At 40.8% G+C, this 21,627-nt stretch overlaps 2 protein-coding genes across 4 annotated transcripts in view; one reads left to right on the forward strand and one right to left on the reverse strand.

Moving 5' to 3' along the window:
• LOC111875294 (allantoinase, mitochondrial) overlaps positions 1–19,963 on the reverse strand; it is a 21,484-nt gene extending 1,521 nt beyond the window's left edge. Inside the window, exons 1-11 of one of the 3 annotated variants that reach the window (XM_033755767.1) lie at positions 19,808–19,963; positions 18,201–18,354; positions 15,447–15,598; positions 13,064–13,178; positions 12,075–12,221; positions 10,752–10,797; positions 9,519–9,615; positions 7,510–7,696; positions 5,597–5,741; positions 4,125–4,297; positions 867–899 (exon numbers count right to left, since the gene is read on the reverse strand). In XM_033755767.1, coding sequence (XP_033611658.1) covers positions 867–899; positions 4,125–4,297; positions 5,597–5,741; positions 7,510–7,696; positions 9,519–9,615; positions 10,752–10,797; positions 12,075–12,221; positions 13,064–13,178; positions 15,447–15,598; positions 18,201–18,353 — 1,248 coding nt within the window. In that variant the 5' untranslated portion in view covers position 18,354; positions 19,808–19,963. Of the gene's footprint in view, positions 1–866; positions 900–4,124; positions 4,298–5,596; positions 5,742–7,509; positions 7,697–9,518; positions 9,616–10,751; positions 10,798–12,074; positions 12,222–13,063; positions 13,179–15,446; positions 15,599–18,200; positions 18,459–19,807 lie in introns of all 3 variants that reach the window. The other 2 variants (XM_033755766.1, XM_033755765.1) reach the window with 2 other exon arrangements.
• LOC111875293 (cationic amino acid transporter 2) overlaps positions 17,374–21,627 on the forward strand; it is a 66,859-nt gene continuing 62,605 nt past the window's right edge. Inside the window, exon 1 of the mRNA XM_023871406.2 lies at positions 17,374–17,495. The gene's annotated coding sequence lies outside the window, so the exon portion shown is untranslated. The remainder of the gene's footprint in view (positions 17,496–21,627) is intronic.

Raw genomic sequence — 21,627 nt, forward strand, 5'->3', positions numbered from 1 at the left:
GTATTATTTATTATTATTATTATTGGAGGGGTGGGTTTCCCCATGCACTGCGACCAGTGGTCTATTGTACGTCCCCTCTGTGATATTCTACCAGTCTCTATACCCTACCGATACTGGTGTGTGCCATCAGTCCCGACTCAGCCAGCGAGTTCGGCCTCTACTGGCTCAGCGGTATCTAGATGCTTCCCCCATCTACCAGAGGCGTTAGAGACTATTGTTGGCCGGGAAATATCCTTATAAATTTGGCTCAGATGCCTCGTTGAGACATGAGGTTCTTTTACGTGCTGTAAAGCTACGACATGGGACCCACGGCTTAAAGTCCCTCCCAGAGGACTTGTTCCCTGAATTTTTCGGCCCTTAAAAATTCCACGACCTCCGCCGGGTTTGAACCCGCGTTACCCCATGACTATGGAGGGCGCTTATACTTAGATGACAGTGTATAACTTGTTCCAAAATAGATGGGAGAATAATGATGAAAATAATCTTAAAGAGATAGAATGGGAGGAAGTGGACTGGATTCATCTGGCTCAGGATAGGCACCAATGGTGTGCTCTAGTGAGCATGGTAATAAATCTTCAGGTTCCGTAAGAGGCTTGATTACCTGAGTGACTGTTAGCTCATCAAGAAAGGAGCCTAAATAGCTAGTTATTAGCCATTCTCTGGATGTGTTCTTCCTGTTTTATCAGGAACAGTATATCAAGATATGTACATGTTTATTATTGATTTGGGAATCATTATTTTGTGTGCTGATACTAATCAATTTCTGTTCCTGTAGTAGGAATCTGAGAGATGTTAACTACAAACAGATGTTGAAATTGCATGGTGAGTATGTTGTACAGTATTAGGTCATGCATATGTTTCTTTACCTTATGCTTATGTTGAATTATTGATTTCTCCACCTGGAAAACAAAGTTATCATTGTAATATAATAGTACAGTAGTACAGCAATTAGTAGGTAAAAGTATGCTGTAGCATTTTCACACAGAAATATTGTCAGAAGTTCAGATAACGCAAGTTCACAGAATTCACTGGTGTATGTGAATGGGTTTTACAAAATGTCATGATTGAGTGGTCAGACTCCTTCAGATTCAGGAAACTCCAGGTTATGTTTTTGATGTGGAGGCCAGCTACCCTCCCTGAGGATTTGTATGGGTTTTTCTCCTTCTCTTGAAGTAGGTGGCTTGAAACAAGCCCTATCAGGTCTTTCATTGTCCTTCCCAGTGACCATTAAATGCTGCAGTTTAGAAAACGTTCTATAAATTAGGAAAGACTGAATATGCTGATTTATTTATTTATTTATGGTTTATTTAACATCAGAGTCAGCAACTTAGGCTATGTAGCATTGAATGATAGGGTGATTAATGTATAATGAATTTGAAAGAATTTGGAAGAAAGTGGTCATGGCCTGATTTGAGATACTATCCCAACATTTGCTGCAGAGGGATGAGTAAAACAACCTGAACATGTTAGAATAACTGGTCTCCATGACATCCCAGGATCTTCTGAATACAAAGAAAAAGTGATATCCATTTGCTTATGACATTCCGATTTAATAGGCCTACATGGGAGTTAGGATATTTCACAAAACTGGTAATTAAGTCTGCATGAGGTAGATTCAGATATTGAACTGTATAAATTTTCTAGTTCTGAACTTCCTACAAAATATAAATGAAGATTAGTGAATAACAATAGAAATCTATACAAAGAAAGTGAAACTTGAGTTTTGTACAGTTGGCACTGGGGGCACACAGTAGTGTAGTTGGTTGAGGCACTATGCTACAGGCCAGAACTTCATGGATTTATGTCCTGATGAAGTCATTGGATTTTTTCAATTGGCCTAATCCTTCCGGCCGCACTATGGTGTGGCCCCGGGGTCGACTCAGCCTCTAACAGAAATGAGTACCAGGAATTAATTAAATAATTTTCCTGGGGAGTAAAGCGTGCCTGGCGTTTAAGGCTAACAACCTTGCCGCCATCTTTGAGCCGATTGTCTCGATAATGTGGGAGCCTCAACGTCTCACAACCCTATGGGCCTTTATAGCCTGTTACAGGGATAGCTTTACTTTACTTTTTACACTTGGCATTGACCAGCATGACCAACTAGTATTTGCATCTATCATAATGCATTCCTTGGACAGCAAAGAAACCTGTTGTCTGTCCATTACCTTTGCTCATTGAGTTGTAACCCTCTTACCTCACGAGGAGACACCTTGCTACTCTTATCCAGGCATTATCCAGTTCTGTGACCCATAATTTGACCAGAGGTTTCCATTTTATGTGGATCATCTAGTAATCAAGCCTCTCCATCCAGAAGGGTGCATCACCATCAGAGTGTGACATAGATCACTACATCATCATTAAACTTCACTAGCTTCTATTTTCAGCATAAAATAGAAACCCAAATTGCCAAGCTGGAAATCTTATCAAACACAGAGGACTTTCATTCCGTAAGGTTTCCTCTTCAGGGGGCATACAGTAGTATAGTTGGCTGAGGCACTATGCTATAAGCTAGAAGATCACGGGTTCGATTCCCAATGTTGTTGGATTTTTCAATTGACCTAACCCTACCAGCCGCACTATGGCACTAGGTTCTACTTAGCCTCTAACTGAAATGAGTACCAGGAATCTTCCTAGGGGTAAAGGGCTGCCTGTGTGTAAGGTTGACAAGCTCACACCAAATGTGATCTGTGAACTGATTGTCTAGAAAATGTGGGAGCCTCAACCTCTCACAACCCTATGGGCCTCCACAGCTTACAGGGATAGCTCTACCTTTTTTATTTAAGGTTGCCTCTTCAAGGTATGATGTAGCCTTAGAGATGTTCTAGACAAACTGTGTCTCTGTCTTTCCATTTCTCCTTCCCCTCAATTTCCTCCTGTGTTCTTCCTTCCTTCTGTGTAACATCTTTTCAAACCTCTTGTTCCCATCTTTCTCTCAGTCTTCCTCTTGGGCTCTTCCCTTTAGTTTCATGCTGAAACTCTTCTTAGGGATTCTGCCTTTGGTTCATCCGTATATGTAATAACATGGTCTTATTTTTTAGCATACATTCTAATTAAAAAAAATAAAAATAAAAATAGGCTTATGCAATCACCAATATTTCTGTGTCTCCTTCCTCTTAACTTCTGAATGCCTGAACCAGTCTCTGTGAAACATGATATGTATGTATGTGAGCCTATTTCAGGGTGTACTTCATAAAGCCCTCCCATCAGTCTGTGTGTCTGTATGTGTATCCCCCTATCATTGCCAGGCAACAGCTCGGTAAAAACATTACTGCAGTAAAGAATACACATGCAACAATAGAAGACTTGCTGGATGTATCGTTTTCTATGTGGTCAAGGTCACATCAAAAGAAAGTAGGTGATTAGTACTTCCCAGAACTTTTTGATTCTTCATTAATTTATCCATAGATTCTCTACTTCTTTTGTTTCTTATGCTCATTTGGTTTTTTCTTTCTATACTCCTTAAGAGTCTCATTTCAGCTGCCATTAGTTTACCGATGTGCACTGTGGTCCATATCCATGTTAGTGCATAAAAATAAATGTCTCTGAAAAATATTGTGGCATGTCTGCTAAAAGCCAAAATTCTGAAGCCAGTAGAGACAACCGTTGCCAGGGAATGGCTCTGCAAACAACGGCCGTTGATAGGAAATGACTCAGTAGCAATCACATGGTCACCCCAACAGACACACACACAATAGAACTACCGGGAGAGGTGTTTTTTTTTTACAGGGTCCATGCTGAGGCTATATAACGAGGACCAGCTGCAATTAGTCCTGAGATGGCAGTTAGAAGAGTAGGAGTTTTGTATGAGATGGTTGCCAGTCTGTGAAAACGTGAACCCAGTAACAGAAGAACGTCCACTGTTGGAAGATGCTACCAAGCAGCACATTGAAGACTGTGATAGTGATTTGTAAAAGTGCAGTCAAGAGTTGTGTGTTAAAGTGTCCAATAAATATGATTACCATTCAAACCCCATCTATAGTCATTCCATCATGTAACAATTTTTTAATTTCTCTTTGTTTAGCATGATATACTCCAGTTCCGACTTTCGTGATTAAGAAATATCAGATCTTTTGTATTACATATACAGGATCATAAGAGCTGTATTATATTTCTAAGCTGCATACCTGAAATTTTGCTTCTGGGTCCCATATTACTAAATCTGCATCCATTCCCTCTTTGAGTTGTCCTTTGGCATACTGTAGTCCGCAGAGTTTGGAAGGGTTCTGGCTCAAGAAACGTGATATGTCTGCTATTGAAAAGCCTCGCTTCCTGGCTTCTGTCCAAAAAAGTGACAGTCCTGGACACAAAATGGATATTTATGAAAGCAGGAAGGAAACACTGTGTAGCAAAGGATGGTATCAAGTTATGGAGATTTATTTTTATGTTATTTCATGATTCTTTCAGTAATGAAACTATGTAGCATCACGTTGTGAAGAGAATGTCAGAATTTAAAGGGTTATGGATATCATAAGGAACAGTTTTGCTCTTATGGCAGTCCTGTTACTGATATTACGGAGTGATTCTTGTGTCACTTAACTACACATCTTCAGGTATGTGGGTTTTGTGGCATTGAATAGTAGAATGATTATGAATAACTAACTGGAAAGGATATGGAAGGAAGCAGCCATGGCTTATGTATTCACATATTGTGTGTGCAGCAAAGAATAGATTCTTTTTGCATTAATTTATTTTGAATTATGGCCTTGCAGAATGACTCTTCAGTTGAAAATACCATACCTAAATCATTAAAGTAAAATGGTAAAGACTGGTACAACAGCTCATTATTATCTCCCTTGCCCTTCTTGTGGAGGTATAACTCCAGTCTTTTGTAACCTTCAATTACCTGGAAGTGAGTGGATAGCATCATTCTCTGGCTGCTCTACCCCTGGTATTCACTGGATATGAAGCTGGGTGGGCCTCAGAGCCAAAAATTTTGGATATAGTGGCTAAGAGAAGAATCTATATGATCCTGTCAGGATTTGAATTCTGACTCAGAGGTTGTTAAGCCTGTAGCTTAGTTACTATACTGACTGGGCTAGCGAGTTCCTCTCATTAGTTCAGTAGGTACATAAAATATGTAATTTTACTTACAGGGTCTGTAACAATATAGAACTTTCCCATTTGACTCACACGCCACGGAAAGTGATAAGACATCCTCATCATGAACATTTATGCTGCTGGCATGGGCATTTTAGGGTTCTGAAGGATTAGACACTGTAGATTTTATCTAAGATTTATTTCCGTGATAAACTTTTTAATAGGAAAATTCTTCTGTTATGTGGCACACTATTCAGGAAATGAGTATGGTGGCACATCTGAAATTGTATCTGTCACTGTAACAGTTTTGTACTTAGTGGGGATGTTTTGGTGTGTCTTCTAATGGCATGGCTTTCAAAGTGAATGTTACAAATATTGATTAATCTGCTCTACTGTTATTCAGGACACAAATGAACACACAAAAAAACATGCATCTGGCACAGAAGTTTCACTTAGTGTATGGAATAAGCTGAGCAAGATAGACTTTGCAAAGTGTGGGATATTTTGTTTGAAAGACCTTCAAGGGGTGAGATCATGTATTGGTATTCAATGTACATACCAAATTGGAGAGAAGATATACCACCCCATGCTGTTAAGAACTGGGCTTTTCCTCCTCTTGTCTGTTTCATTTCTGGTGTGCAAGGTGAGTGGTCAGATACCACCATGTCCAGTTCACCAGCCACCAAAGCAGCCCACAGTCGTTCCTGACATACAGAAAAAAGTCATGTGTAAAAGTTTCTGTTTCATAGTCACATGCTTTCTTTCCCAAATTTTGGATTGCAAAGCCAAAGAATGCATACAGAATTTTGGCAAAAATGGCAAGATAACATTAAGATGGAGGTAAGAAAAATATGTTGTGGAAGTTGGAGTACATGGAAGTGGCTCAGGATTGTGACTAGTGATGAATTTTGGCATTTGTTACATTGAACCTTGGGATGTGCCGCCAAGCGGTTTGTCTATTTTGTTTGGATTATTTAATTAAGGGCTAAGTGATCTGCAGGGAAAGTTCTGGCCTGCCACAGAATATTACCAGGACCTACAGCCAATGTACCCTTCAGCTCTAATGGAGTTAGAAGTCCCTTGATGTGCACTCTTCAGATGTTCACTGTAGTTCAAATTTTATTCTGTCGTAGTTCATGTGTGGTCTTATTTACAGTATGGATTCGACCTTCACCATCTGATAACAGAATGGATAATGTGATGAATGTCTCTTGGTCATTGACATGTGCTGTTTCAATAAATGTGTTTATTGTGTTAAGTATATTTTAAACTTCCCCTACCCATAGGTCTACAACCATTGAGAATTGTACCATGATGATATAATATTTTTCACTCAAAACGACCTCAGGAATAACTCCTGAAATTATGATACAAATTTATTAAATATTATGTATACAGAAGAGTACTATCTTCTGGAATATACGAGTACTGCTGTGTAGTCCTTTGAAAATCAACTGACATTCCAGAGGAATTTTGACCATGAGAATATAAGCAATATAGTTCTCTGAAACATCGGTTGCCTTTCAACGGACTACATGGCATTATATCCCAGAAGATAACCACTGCTGTGAGAACCTCAAATCATACATCCTATATACAGCATGAAGTTCTGTCCTTTGAACTGAATCACACTCTGCACTCTTATATGTTACCAAGAAAGGAAATAAAAGGAAAAGTTACAAACCACAGTGAACATTTGCCTTCTTTTTTAAATATGTTGATAGCATGATGCTCAGCCCACTTTACCTCTGAGGTTGGAGCTGCCAGCACCAATTGAATAGGAGGCTGGGTGAGCCCCAGAGTCTGGATGCAGTGATGAAGAGGAAAATTTCTGCCCATGCCAGGAATCAAAGCACGATTCTCCAGTCCAGTCTGCAACCTGGTCACTACATTGACTGAGGTATGTGGCTTATCATGGATGAAATGGAGCATATTCTGTTGCCATTGGGATTCACTGTATATATCTACATATTGCCATTGGCCTGTCCTTCACTTAGAAGTGACATGTATTAGTGGGCCTGCTGATGAAGTCAGTACGTTGGGAGCATGAACATGAGAGTATTTGTAACCAACAGTATGATGGCAGAACCTGAATGTTGTTACTGACAATACTACAGCTCACTACTGAATGTGATCCTGATGCATGTTCTGGCTAGAAGGTGCAGACAGTATATTCCTCCAAAATGATGCTCACCTGCCAGCTAAAACAGGATGTCTTCATCAGTGTGTGAACCTCAAATCATAAATATGATACTAATATAGTTGCAGCCACCCATCTGACATTCACAGCCCATAAACTGATCCGGTGTTTATCTACATCTTCTTGGTATTCCAGTTAGACATTTCATGAGGTTCACATCAACATTCTGTATGCATTTGTTGCCTCTGTCTTCTCTGCTACATCTCCAGCCACTGTACCCTGCTAGACTGCTGGGTAGTCTGTATCATATAGAAGTTTAATTTGAATCTCACCCTGTTTTGGAGACCTCTGATAGGTGGGCAGCACTTATACTGCGTGGCACAGTCAGGAATTGCTTCTGCGTTGAGTGTCAGATATTGATGACATGTCTCGGCTGTGAGGGGCAGTCCACTGCTCTTGGCTGCCCTCACAAATGGCAGTGCTTCTGCTGCTGACAGGTGGACAATGTGGCATCGCACACTGGAACACCAACATCAGAAACTGTACTGCAGCTGATAATGGGAGTCCCTGCTATGGATCTCAAAAATCTACCACACAGATCAGCAAAGTTGTCTGGGTCCAATTGATCCTAGTTCAAATCTTCATACACAGTATAATTCCTGAAGATCCATTGCAGCTTTCTGCATTTTATAAGGAAAGTAGGCATACATGTTCTACATGTTCTACATGTTGCCTTAGCACTGTCAAGGATCTATCAAATATAAATACATGGTGTGTCCAGGATCCATTAGGACTCATTTTTTTTTTATTTTGCCCTGCAATGCCTTCTGTTGGCAAGTTCTGGCGTTAAGATTCTTGAAGTTTCAGCTGTGGCTGTCTATAATTTCAAAGTGCAAGCATCGCTGCATCATGTGTTCTGACCTTGCATGTAACAGTACTATTCTGATGCTCGTCGGAACATGGCGGTTGAACAGAGAGCCAAAATCAAATTTTGACATTAGGCAAAACAGCCAGAGAAGCGTACCAAGTGATGAAAAGTGTGTACGGTAGTGATTGTTTGAGTCGCTCAAACATTTTTCAATGGTATGCTGTATTTCGTGACAGCAGGGTGGACATTGAAGACACTCCACATGCATCAAAGCCGAGAACAAGTCACACTGAAGAAAATGCGAAAAAGTGACAAAAGACATGTTATGGTTGGCCCAAAGTGATACAAAATTTACAAACTCAATTGTTACTGGTGACAAGACATGGTGTTTTCAATATGAGCCTCTCACAAAGTGGCGGAGTGCAGCATGGTTGAGCCCAAGGAAGCCAAAACCAAAGAAAGTGCATGCAGAAGAGTCGAGTAAAGACACTGTTAACCATTTTCCTCGATTCCAAAGGAATCATTCACAAGGAATTTCTGCTAGAAGGTCAAACAGTGGATTCTGATTATTATATCAGAGTCCTCAATCGTTTGTGGGTGAGAATTCTTCGAATTCAACCTGAATATGGGGAGCAAGGTTCCTGGTTGCTCCTCCACAATACTGCCCCACCCCACAAATTGAAGATTATGCATGATTTTTTGGACAGAAAAGGGATCACAGTCCTTGATCATCCTCCGTATTCGCCAGATTTGGCTCCAGCAGATTTCTGGTTGTTCCCAAAAGTTAAGTTGGTGATGAAAGGAGACCGTCACGACACCATCCAAGACATGCAAAGGGAATGTACCGCAGTTTTAAATGTGATTCCACAAAAGGAGTATAGTGACTGTTTTCGAAAACTTTTCAATTGATTCAGAAGGAGACTATTTTGAATAAAAAGAGTGAAATTTTGAAAATAATTCACATCTTGTATTTTTAATGCACACAGTCATAACAGAACCTGGACACACTGTGTATATTCTATTCTGTTTAAATTCTACAAAAAATTACTTTAATGTAAGTTGTATTTTCTTAGATATGTTAACAGTTTGTAATTTCAGAACTGTATATCAAGTGTCACCAGCCATATTGTTACTATACACTGTATGAAATAAAAAGTTTCAAGGTTGGGGTAATCTTGATGGCATAATGATAGTACCAGATCTCCTAAAATTTGGTCCACTACTTTGTCAAGATGGAGAGGGGGACACACACATACCCACACATGCACTTTCACTCTCTGTTTCGTGTGTGCGCACACACATGAAAGCTTGGCGCTCTCATAACCTGTTTTCTTTCTCTGAGGAAAGCAGAACATTCTGAAACGATGTTTTGAAAGTTTATGCATACTCAGTGAACTCCAGAGACTGTAGCAATTCACCTTTTGCAGAATTAAACCGAAAAGTATACATGTGATCTGGGCATATTTTTCATACCTGTATTTTGAGCATAATTGTGTTATGAGTTGAACAGCTGTTACCTCCATCTTTGGTGGCCTTGATCTCAGGAATGTCCTGTACTCACAAGGATTGTCTGGAACAGTTATTTCAGTTTGTTAAGGACTGCCAAAAGTATTTTCATAGCCTGCTATGTACACATTCATAGGGTGGCAAGCTTCTTATCTGTCTCCTGCCCTATTCTGCTGGGAATGTCTGTCTGGATACACGTTTGAGTGGCTGTGATGAGTTGGAAGTTAGATCATGTGAGATTAAAATTTGCATGGCAGCGAATGGGAAGATTAGATTCCAAACATCACTGTTTGCTACCATTTAGAACTGTTCCATTAACTGAACAGGGTACAAGAAATGCATCTGAAATATTGTTGGGGAAACCTATCAGAAAGAACTCCCTTGGAAAAGTGAGAATGAACTTGAAGGGTAATTGGATGTTAACAAAAAAAGACTTCCTGTGAACTAAATTACTTAGTGTTATATCAGATGATTCTTAAGTTATTTAATGATGCATTTCACACTGTCCAGATTATGAACTGTTGAATGGCAGGATGATTTCTGAACGATGAGTTCGAAAGGGTGTGGAAGGAAATTGTTTTAGTACTATCCAGACATTTTCTAGGAAGAACTAAAGAAAATCATGAAAAATCATGTAGTGGGTGGATGTAAGGGAAGACTGGAGAAAACTGTATAATGAGAAGCTTCATAACATTTACTTTTCACCCATATTATTAGGGTGATCAAATTGTGGGCTGTGAAGTGGGCAGAACATGCATCATATTATTCAGAAAATCTGAAGGAAGGAGACCATTTAGAAGGCTCAGATGTGGATGGGAAAATAGTATTAAAATAGATCTTAAAGAAAGAGAGAGAGAACGTGGATCAGAACCATTTAGCTCAACACAGGGTCCAATGATGACCTCTGCACACTCTAATTGGGCATTTGGATTCAGTAAAAGGCAGGAATTTCCTGGGTAGCTGAGTGTGTGTTAACTTCTCAAGAAGAAGTCTGCTCCATTAAGTTACTTATTTAGTTTATATCACATAATGAGTTCTCCCACTGGTGAAAGCCAACAGTTTCACTTAAGCAGCCATTTCTGAAGTCAGTGCTGTATATTATTTCCCTCTTTAGCATTTGTGTGTGTGTGTGTGTGTGTGTGTGGGGGGGGGGATTTGTATAGTAATTGCAACACTGCAACACTGTGGAGTAAAACATACCTGAAGGCATCACAAGTTCTGCTCCCAGCTCACATTCAGCATGGAACTGAAATAGTGAAGGCACTGTGAAGTAATACCTGGTATCATGACCGCATGTTAATTTTATAAATGCTGTAAGTTCATAAGACATCATTCATTCTATCAATGAAACGCTGTGGAGAACAACCCTTCTGCTTAGCTAGTGAAGAAATTCCCCACCTTTTATGAAACTTGAAGGTCCATTGCTGCATTTACAAGAGCCATTCTGTCTACTGCTAAATAGAAAAGACTTCTCCTCGAAATCTCAAAGAGAGCAAGCAGGCTGGCTCAGGTGCTAATGCTTCTGACTTGTATTTCAGATCTGCATAGCTCAGCTCTCCTAACTAATGTTTTTCTTGAGTTATTTGGTTCCTCCAAGCAAATTTGAGAATAGTTTCTTTTTGAATTCATTTTCAGTCTATGTATAATGTATGACCCTAAAATACAGTATTGTTAGAACAGTACTTCAAATTAGGCCATGATTGCTTCTTTCCATATCCTTGCTAGTTAATCGCTAATTATCCTACTGGTCTATGCTGTACAGTCTGAGCTACTGAGAGTATCATTAAATAAAACTATAAATACATAAATAGAAATCTCAAAAGCAGAACAGTTTGTCATTAGGAATTTCACATCAGGTACAGGAAGACAAATCCCCCAGACAGCAACATGAGACCATAACTTGTGCTAATGTATTGGACTAATACTGATTTATTTATTTATTTATTTCACAGTGTTGTCAGTAGCTCAGAGTATGGGCTTATAATGCCAGACAAAATAGTGATCAATGAATAGTGAATTGAAGAAGATGTGGTAAGAAGCAATCATGGGCTATCTTGAGGTATTATAGTGACATTTTCCTGGAGATACTGAGAAATACCACAGAAGACTCTTCTATCAGGATAGCTGATGCCCTGGCAGAGTTTGCAACTGGCACTTGCTGAATAGAAGCCAGAAGCTTTACTGACTGACCTAATTTGCTTGGTATTATGATGTAAAAAATATGTGTATATACACATACATATGTGAAAGACATATTGACTGTCTTAGACACAGAGCAATCACCAACATACAATGTACAGTGAGATAAATTGTATGTGGTTTCAAATGGATTACCTTGCAGTTATTATTGTTTACACGTTTCTAGACTCTCATGAGCTGACACTATATCAGTGCCTAAGTTTGTTCACATTTTTGCAAACATTTTTTATTTTAAAGTTCAAAATATTTATACAGCTTTGAAATTATCAGAGGACCACCTCAATAGAAATTAATAAAATATGAAATACTTTTGTGCCAACTTACTGCCAGAACAGAATTTGTTCCTTCCAACTCCTTCAGTGATAACTCTACATCCTCCTTTGTCACTTCTGGAAACTCGTCCACACCACTTGGGCACAGGAAGCATTTGAAGCCCACCACACCAGCTTCCACCATGTCCTTTAGTTCATTCTACAAAATCATATAGGAGGAGCAAGTTAATTTGGTGGACCTGGTGATCTTCATGCTTTCCTTCAAGAGTTCTGAGTTCAATCACTGGGCAGATTTGTGTGTAGAGTTTTCACCTCCACCAAAGATAAAACTTAAAAATGTGAAGATAATATCCAGCCACCTGCTCCCCCCATTTGGATTTCATCAGGCTGTAAATCCCTTCTGCTGGCCTATCATTGAGAGTAACAGATTCTACCTATGGGTGCCCTCATCCCAGAAATGTATCCTGTGTCCTTGCCTGGATGGTAGAGGCAGGACCATATCTGGAGGCACTGCACAGGCAGCAATGGCTTGATTGGATCTAGCAGAGATAGGCTTCTATTTCCAGGCCAAGATGAAGGAAGGTTATCTGCATGCCTAAGCATCATGTTGTGAATGGGTAGGAAATATTGGAGTTAAAGTACCATGCAATCTTAATTCTTGCCACTAAGCCACTTTAGCTACTGGGTAAAGTTTCCCTTGTGTTGATGGGATAGGTTGCTTAATGGGACTCACAGATATTCTGAGTGTGGTTACAGAGAAACCCAAGTAGACTCTGTGTGTATGCGCGCGTGTATGCAAGTGTGCATGTACACTAGATAGCTAGATCCATTACAGGACAGTGTTCCATTATAAGCTCCTTTGTCTTTCGCACTCTGCCTGCTTAGGTATTTAAAATTTTATGTACCTGTAATGTTCAGTGAGTTGTAAGTCACCAGAATTTAGAGCATGCTTCCATCATCACATGTCCCTGTCAGCAAGGTTTTCATTTTACTGTCTTATGAACCTTATGTAGTGAAGTGCATATTATGCACACAGCTCACCTGATTGCCAGGTACAACTCCACCCCAGAAAGCAACATCCACATGCTTTTTACCTTTTGCTGCAATCATTTTGGTCTCTAAATTTTTTTTGGTTGTTGTGGGTGGAATAGAGTTTCTGTAAAGAAAATATTTGTATTATAACATTCCTACATGAATGCAACTACTGGACCAAGTGGTTTGCTATAGCAATATGATAGCTTGACTTAAGTTGAAAGAATTTCCAAACATGAATGTTTTGTATCTCACACATCTGAAACCCTGTTTTTCACATTTGGGTTTCTAAACATCTCTTGCGGATAAGCATGCATGGATACAAATGACAGGACAAATCCACTCATCTCCTCACCCATGACAAGTGAAAAAGTAAGGCTGATGAGCGATATTTTAATTTATTCATTAATATACTCTTATACTGTCTTCTATTATTTTTCCACAGATGTCAGAAGTAAATTTGAACATATTCTAGTAACTCAGACCATATAGCATTCAGTGAGTGGATGACGGTGAAAAAGAAAACGGGAAAGAATGTGGCAAGAAGTGATCATGACAGATCATCATTACCATGAACCTTGTAGGGTTAGGTCATTAGGGCTTGTCTGTATGAATCCCAAGATGGTCTTGGTCACTCTGTCATTTTAAGTCTGTGCCAATGACAGGATGCCACTTATGGAAGGCTGTCTCTTTCTAGTCTTTGAGACATGGCAAGTGTTTGTAGGATGTCCAGCAGAGAATCTTATTAGCTAGGTATTAAGGTGAAGGCTGTATATTTCAGATGTATTAATATTGCTTTTTCATATTTGTATGCTTAAGCGGCCTCCATAGTCTAGGGGTAATGTTCCCACCTCATGACTCAAGTTACGCGGGTTCAAACCCGGCGGAGGTCGTGGAATTTTTAAGGGCGGAAAAATTCAGGGAACAAGTCCTCCGGGAGGGACTTTAAGCCGTGGGTCCTGTGTTGTAGCTTTACGGCACATAAAAGAACCTCATGTCTCAAGGAGACCACTGAGCCAAATTTGTAAGGACATTTCCCACCCATCAATAGTCTCTAATGCCTCTGGGAGATGGGGGAAGCATCTAGATACCGCTGAGCCAGTAGAGGCCGAACTCGCTGGCTGAGTTGGGACTGATGGCACACACCAGTATCAGTAGGGTATAGAGACTGGTAGAATATCGCAGAGGGGACGTACAATAGACCACTGGTCGCGGTGCATGGGGAAACCCACCCCCTCCAATAATAATAATAATAATATTTGTATGCTTTTGTAGAGGACAGTCAGTGATAGGTTATGACTTGATCCAGGTGACAAAGAACTTTCCTTGAGCCAAGTAAGGTTAAGGAACAAACTGAAATTTTCAGTCCAGGGATTGCCAGTATGATTATTCTGAATAGGTACAATATAGAGTCTGTAACTACACAAGTGTTAGACTTCTGGTTCTTATGCTACTCATATTTTTACGCAGTGTATCATCCTTCATTTTTGGCCTAACATTGAAGATGTAGAAAATCTTTCTGTTGAACAGCAAATTCAGCATTTCTCAAGTGCCCCAAATTGCTGACACAGACTAAGCCTAATTTACTGACTGACTATCTATCTAACTCAGTAGGCTGGGTTCTTCTTGAGAAGCCAACAGTGGCACATCAACTCAAGAAATCCCCCACATTTAATGGAACCCATAAATTCATTATGGTGTTCACAACAGCCCAATATTGATCCCCATCCTGAGACAGATGAATCCAGTCCACACCCTACGTCTTACTTCTTTACAGTATATTTTAACATTATTTTCCGATCTATGCCTAGGTTTTCCAAGAGATCTGTTCATTTTAGGTTTTCTGACTGTAACTTTGTATGTATTTCTGATCTCTTGCATGAATGCTGCATATTCTGATCATCTCACCTTTCTTCACTTGATTGTCCTGATAGTATTTAATGGGGTATATGAACTGAGAAGCTCCTCTTTATGCATTTTTCTCAGTTCTCCTGTTACTTCCTCTTAGTTCCAAATATTCTCCTCAGCGCCCTAACAAAACTAATTACATTTTATGTGCATTCCATATAAAGACCCTACTAAGAGTATGTGCAGAATATTGCCACCTTCCAGTGCAAGTATAAATTGTGCAAAAAGATTCTATATTACCAGTCAGAGTGCTACAGTACATATTCTTCTCTGTCAGTGGCACAAAATTTTCAAATATGGTTTATATGTGTATGTATGTTATGCCCTATTGTTTGAAGTGTGGACACTTGTAAGATCTGACTCGAAGTGGAACTTATTAGTCATATCATTATATGAATGTAAAATATTGACCGCTGTACTATATGCTAAGGAGAGAAGCAGCTGTGCCATGTTCTTTAAATAAGGTTGCAGTGTGGCTTCTTACAGTGGCATGTCAACAATAGTGGTCACACCTCCTGCTGCAGCTGCCCTTGTGGCTGTCCAGTACCCTTCCCATTCCGTCCGTCCTGGCTCATTCACATGCACATGAGAGTCGACCAAACCGGGCATGATCACAAGGTTCCCCACATCGAGGACCTGTCACAGAACAGGATATCACTGCCATATTCAATAAATTATTCGTAGTAATACACTCAGACTCTTCTCTGTTTTCTCTCTTGGAACCCAAGTGATACTTCTGTCACACATTCTTGTACATTCATTGTCAGTTATGTCCTTCTAAAAAGAAAAACAGTTACTGTTATTTCAATAAATTTGATAGGAAATTTATGGGCAATCTGTATAGCATTCCTGTGACAAAATACATTTTCTGGAGAAAGTTATTGAGTTTTCCTTGTCTAAAAAATACCATGCACAGCGTGAATATTTCGTCCAAAAAATCCAGCGTTAATCCGTCAGAGTATTTTTTTATTTGAGTGTCCATGGGTTTCCTTAGTCACTCCAGGCAGAACAGGAATGCATTTGGAGCCTGCCCAGTTCCTTCTACTACACTATCTGTAATCATCTTCTCATATTACTTGACACTAATTTCTCCAGTCAGCTCATTATTGCAAAATATCATAGTTGGAATGGGTATTCCAACCATAAGTAACATAGACAGTGTAGAGATTGTTATAATAATCTTCTTTTCTTGTCTCTTTCTGAATTTATATAACAGTCGCAGTGCAATTTATAAGTGTCCCGCAACTTAATGAATTCTGCTTCGCTGCAGTTCTGTGTGGAGTTTCTTAGTTCAATTTTGAAATGAAGCTCAAAAATGTAAAGATATTGTTTGTCTGAAGCCAAAATAAGTAGGATTAATGAAGGGCAAAAAATGGATTAGACTGAACTTAACTGAAATGCATGTTCTTCAATGAAAATTAAAATCACAGAAACCAAAGGCATGCAAAAATACTGAATTATGAAAACATTGAACAGTCTCATATGTCAAGGGGTATCTGTCAGGCAGGTGATTATAAGTCGGGTGATTAGCAATAGCTCTGTAATTGTAGTTCCAAGTTGTGTCAATAAATCCTGTGTCCAATTCATAATCCGTCTATAGTCACACCCCTAAATCTGACAGTATTATATTCTGACGGTGACCAATAAGGTAGAAATACGTACCAGTGTGCTATTGCGTGTGTGTGTGTGTGTGTGTGTATATATATATATACAGGGTGTACATAAAGTCCGGGAACACTTTAAATTATTTGTTGCACATGAACTACAAATTATACAGACAACATATACGTGTCGTTTTGAAGAGAAACTCTGAAAGTTTGTATGGTCCGCCAATGCTCGTAATTCCGTCATTTGCCGGTAGTTAGCGTTAGTTGCAAATATGGCGACTTCAGGTGCTCACATGGTTTTCTGTGTTTTAGAATTGTACAAAAACAAGTGTGCTACACATGTCCAACGAAAGTTTAGGACCAAGTATGGTAAGAACCCACCAATCAGGAAGGCAATTTACCACTGGTACAAGAAATTCGTGGGTACAGGTTGCTTGTGCCCAGAAGAGAAGATTGGACGTCACGATGTGAGTGAAGAGCTTGCGGAGCATGTAAGAGAGGCATTCACGACGAGTCCGAAGAAATCGGTGCGTTGAGCGTCCCGTGAACTCCGAATGCCCCCAACGACAGTGTGGAAAGTTCTGCGCAAGAAGCTGACTATGAAGCTCCACCCCATTTTCATGAAGTTCGTGAATACCTGAACACGGAGGTGCCCCAGCGATGGATTGGACATGCTGCAGAAGGGGGCAGATGTTTCGTGAAATGGCCTCCACGATCGCCAGACATCACTCCGTGTGATTTTTTAGTGTGGGGACACATTAAAGATCTGGTGTATGTACCGCCTTTTCCACGTGATGTAGAGGAGAGAACCCGGGAAGCGACCGCCAGAGTCGGCGACGCCATGTTGGGAAGGGTATGGCAACAATTCGATTACCGTGTGGACGTCTGCCGAGTCACTCATTGTTCCCACATCGAAAGTTTATGAGGTAAAAACAAACTTTCAGAGTTTCTCTTCAAAATGACACATATATGATGTCTGTATAATTTGTAGTTCTTGTGCAATAAATAATATAAAATGTTCCCGGACTTTATGTACACTCTGTACATATAATAATAATAATAATAATAATAATAATATACTACTTCAAATATAAGATGGATTTTCTACACATTTTTTCTGTTAAAAATTGAAATGCATCTTAAATTAGAGGAATGTGCACTTTACTAATATTTTTTCCCAAAAACCCACATTCTTAAGCTGGTTGTATCTTAAATTAGAGGGCGTCTTATATTCGAAGTAATTTGGCAATAGTAATAATAATAATAATAATAAGCGTGCGCGGTTGAGTTGACGGTGTATATATGTGTGTGATGCTGAAGTGCAATATATCATGGTATCCGCATGTTACCGAAAGAACGAATGAGTGGCTGTAGTCCAATCGGATACCGTTTCCAGACACTGGCCAACCCTTCTTGAGAAGCTGACAAATGTTCAACTTGTCAGGAAATTCCGCGGCTTTTACGGAACGCCAAGGTTCACTACAGTGTTCACAAGAATCGAAGTGAGCCGAATACAACCTACATCCGCCGTACCGTGTTTTGTTAATATGATGTACTAGCAGTTCAGTTTGGCTGTAGCACATCAGGCTCGAAAAGTGAGAGTTTTGTGTCTGTACATGATGCATACCCACCTCTGCGTTGTGCTGAAGGGTTGCCAGCTCGTCCTTCCTCAGTATCCTGTCAATCTTGCCCTCCTGCCCCACCAGAATGCCAGCTTCTTGCAGTCCATCTTCCAGCAGCACCTTCTTACTCCGAAACAGCTTCATGCCGCCCATTCCTGACATCCTGTCCAGCATACAAGCCGAGTCAGCTACAGAACTGTGAGACCAGCAGCTGCCCTCTTCTGTTCAACCTTCACAGCGTCGCGTTAACAATTTGTTCCATCTGTTCTAACAACAGAAAACACACCGCTCTGCCATTCGAGTATTTTATGTTTTAAAAACTACTCGGAACAAACAGCGATTAATTCCTTGAGCAGCAATGACCAGTTTTTCTTTGTAATGGAGACGCAGTATGTTTTCTGTGAGGTAGGCAATGAAAATTTATATATGTATTTATTTCGACGAACTTCAGGCTTCAGAGGGCTAACACGCACATTGATATACGTCAGCGCTCATTCTGCTCTTGGGTCTTCGCCCCATGTGCATATGCGCAGTTTTCGACGTCTCGGAATTGCAGGCTGTCTCCATGTTCACGGTTGAGGGGGGAAGTTGAATAAGTGTTCGTTACCCCACCCACTTCAACCCCTGGGGCACGCGGTAGCGTAGTTGGTTGAGGCACTATGCTATACGCCGGAATGTCGCGGGTTTTATGCCCGATGAGGTCATTGTATTTTTTTTTCAATTTACCTACCCCTCCCAGCCACACTATGGCCCTGGGGTCGACTCAGCCTCTAACAGAAATGAGTACCAGCAATCTTCCTGTGAGTAACGGGCGGCAAGCGCGTGAGAGTGCCAACCTCACCGCCATCTGTGATTGTCTAGAAGGTGTGGGAACCTCAACCTCTCACACGTATGGGCTTCCACGACCTGTTACAGGGATAGGATTACCTTTTACCCATTTCGACCCTTAAGATGGAGGAAGCAGGCACCTCCGAAACGTCGGCAATACCTGCAGCATTCACTTGGCACGAAGATCGTAACTTGATAGATCTGCCTTGCTGTAAAATGACAGAAGAAAGTAAAGGTTAAAGTTACGTTTCGAACGCGTTTTGAACTGGAGTCATTATTCGCGTTCACTTTCATTGGATATCGGTATAAGCGAACATTTCGGCTGGCACAATTGCATTCTTACGTTGCAGACGGACTCTAACACTGCGTACTAAGTTTCACACTGAGGTACTGGGTTTTCGGACTTTATCCATCGTCCTGGTTTTAAGATAACTAAGAAAAACACGTTTCGGAAACTGGATCTGTTTCCGTCCTCAGGTGACGGAAAACACCTATTCTGTTGGGTCCCTTAGAAAGAGCTAGCCTCAGTCACTGGACCAGTGTTTTCCCTCACCTGAGGACGGAAACAGATCCAGTTTCCGAAACGTCGTGTTTCTCTTAGTTATCTTAAAACCAGGACGATGGATAAACTACGATAACCCAATATCTCTGTGTGTTATACACCATCATCAGAATCCTATAGTAACTACTTGTACTAAGTTTGTCCACGGAATGAAAATAAATGGAGACTTAACCGACTCACTGCCCCGTGGAGCAGTTTCCTTACTTTCTGTTAATTTATTTCTTACCTTAATTTACGACGGACGGTGGCAAGTGTAAGAAAATTCTTCCAGTTTCAGCTGGTCTCCTGCGGAGTGCGCGGCTTCAGACGGGGGGCCCCCAACAAGAGCTGACACGTACGCCTCTCTGCCTTTGCTCGTCATCCACATAATTGACCTCTAAAACTGATTGTATGAACTTGGCAGTACAGTCATGCGCAATAAGGAAAAAAGTGTTTGCTAGCAATAACTTATTTGGCCTGAAACACCGACTATGATTGAATGCATACTTTGAGCACAGGTTAGATTTCCGGGTACTGAGGTTTTCTTTGTTCTTTGTGGGTCATTACGCCCTCCCCTTCAGATTTGATGTTACGAAATATTTGCTGAGTAAAACCCTTGGAAATCCTGGCAAAGCTGTCCCTACACTTAACAGTTAAGTATGATGCCACTAAGATGTATGGGGAAGCGAAGGTATATATCCATTCATTCATTAATCAGTTGCTCTACAGCCCTTTGTTGGGTTCTGGCCTCTTCGTCAGTTTCGTAATCCTTTTTACACCGACAGTAGGACTCCTTGGACGATTGATCAGCCCATCGCAAGACCACTGCATACACACAGGAGAACACAAACACAGAATAAACGCACACACAGACATCCATGCCTTGAGTGGGATTCGAATCCACGATCCCAGCGTTCGAGCTATGGAAGACAGTTCATGCCTTAGAGCGCGCGACCACCGTGATCGGCGGAAGTGTATCTCCACCATTCCAAAACTTGGAAGTAGATGAAAGTGATAGCTTCGCGCTCCAGCTTGCTTTATCTCTGGAGAAAGCCGCCGCCACCTACTGCATAGGAGGCTGGTTGGGTCCCAGAACCAGTTTGGATGTTATGGAGAAGAGAAAGTCTCTCGTTCTTGCTCGGAATCGAACCCCGATTCCTCAATCATCCGACCAGTATTTGGATAATCTAAATCTATACCCAGTAGTAAATGGTATTGAATTTAACTCGTGGGTTCGAATCGCGATGAGGTCATTGATTTTTTTCAATTGGCCAAATTCTTCCACCCACTCTATGGTCCGGTGGTCAACTCAGCCTCTAACAGAAATGAGTACCAGGAATTTTTCCTTGGGGGTGGGGGGTAAAAGGGCGGCCGGCGCGTAAAGCTGACATATGTGAGCCGATTCTCTAGACAAAATGTGGAAACCCCGACGTGTCACAACTGTATGGACCTCCACGGCCTGTTACAGAGATAGATTTACTTTTTTATGTTAAAGGTATACTTCATCTACTGTGGGTACCAGTGTCATTTGCCCCATTTAGTGATAAAGGCCGTTACCTTATCAATAGAAACATACTCCAAAGTTNGAAGCGCGGACGCCTCAAACATGGAGTGGTCAGAAGAAGGTATTTTGGGGCTCATAGAGGCATACAAATCATTCCCTGTACTGTGGAATTCCGAAAAAATGTTTATTATAAAAAGCAAAGCTTCCTCGTCTTCCATGGTCATGTGGACGGCGAAGACAGAATGGAACTGAGGTGCTCGCGGCTTGCGCGCCCCATTCAGATGGTTCGTTGCGTGCGCGTCGCTTGTTCGAGGTGCACCAATTCACTCCGCGCATCACTTGTAATGCGCCCTCGTGTATTCCCACCTTAAGGCTAACAATCTTACTGCCATCTATGGGTCGACTGTCTAGAAGACGTGGGAGCCTCGACCTTTCACACCCCTGTGGGCCTTCGCGGCCTGTTACAGGGATAGCTTTACCTTTTTTATAAAGCCCTAATTAGGTCTGTAATGGTTTATGTTCATTCCATCTGTGAGTATGAGGCGGACGCTCACCTCGTGAAA

This window comes from Cryptotermes secundus, unplaced genomic scaffold, assembly GCF_002891405.2.
Source record: "Cryptotermes secundus unplaced genomic scaffold, Csec_1.0 scaffold1406, whole genome shotgun sequence".
NCBI lineage: Eukaryota > Metazoa > Arthropoda > Insecta > Blattodea > Kalotermitidae > Cryptotermes > Cryptotermes secundus.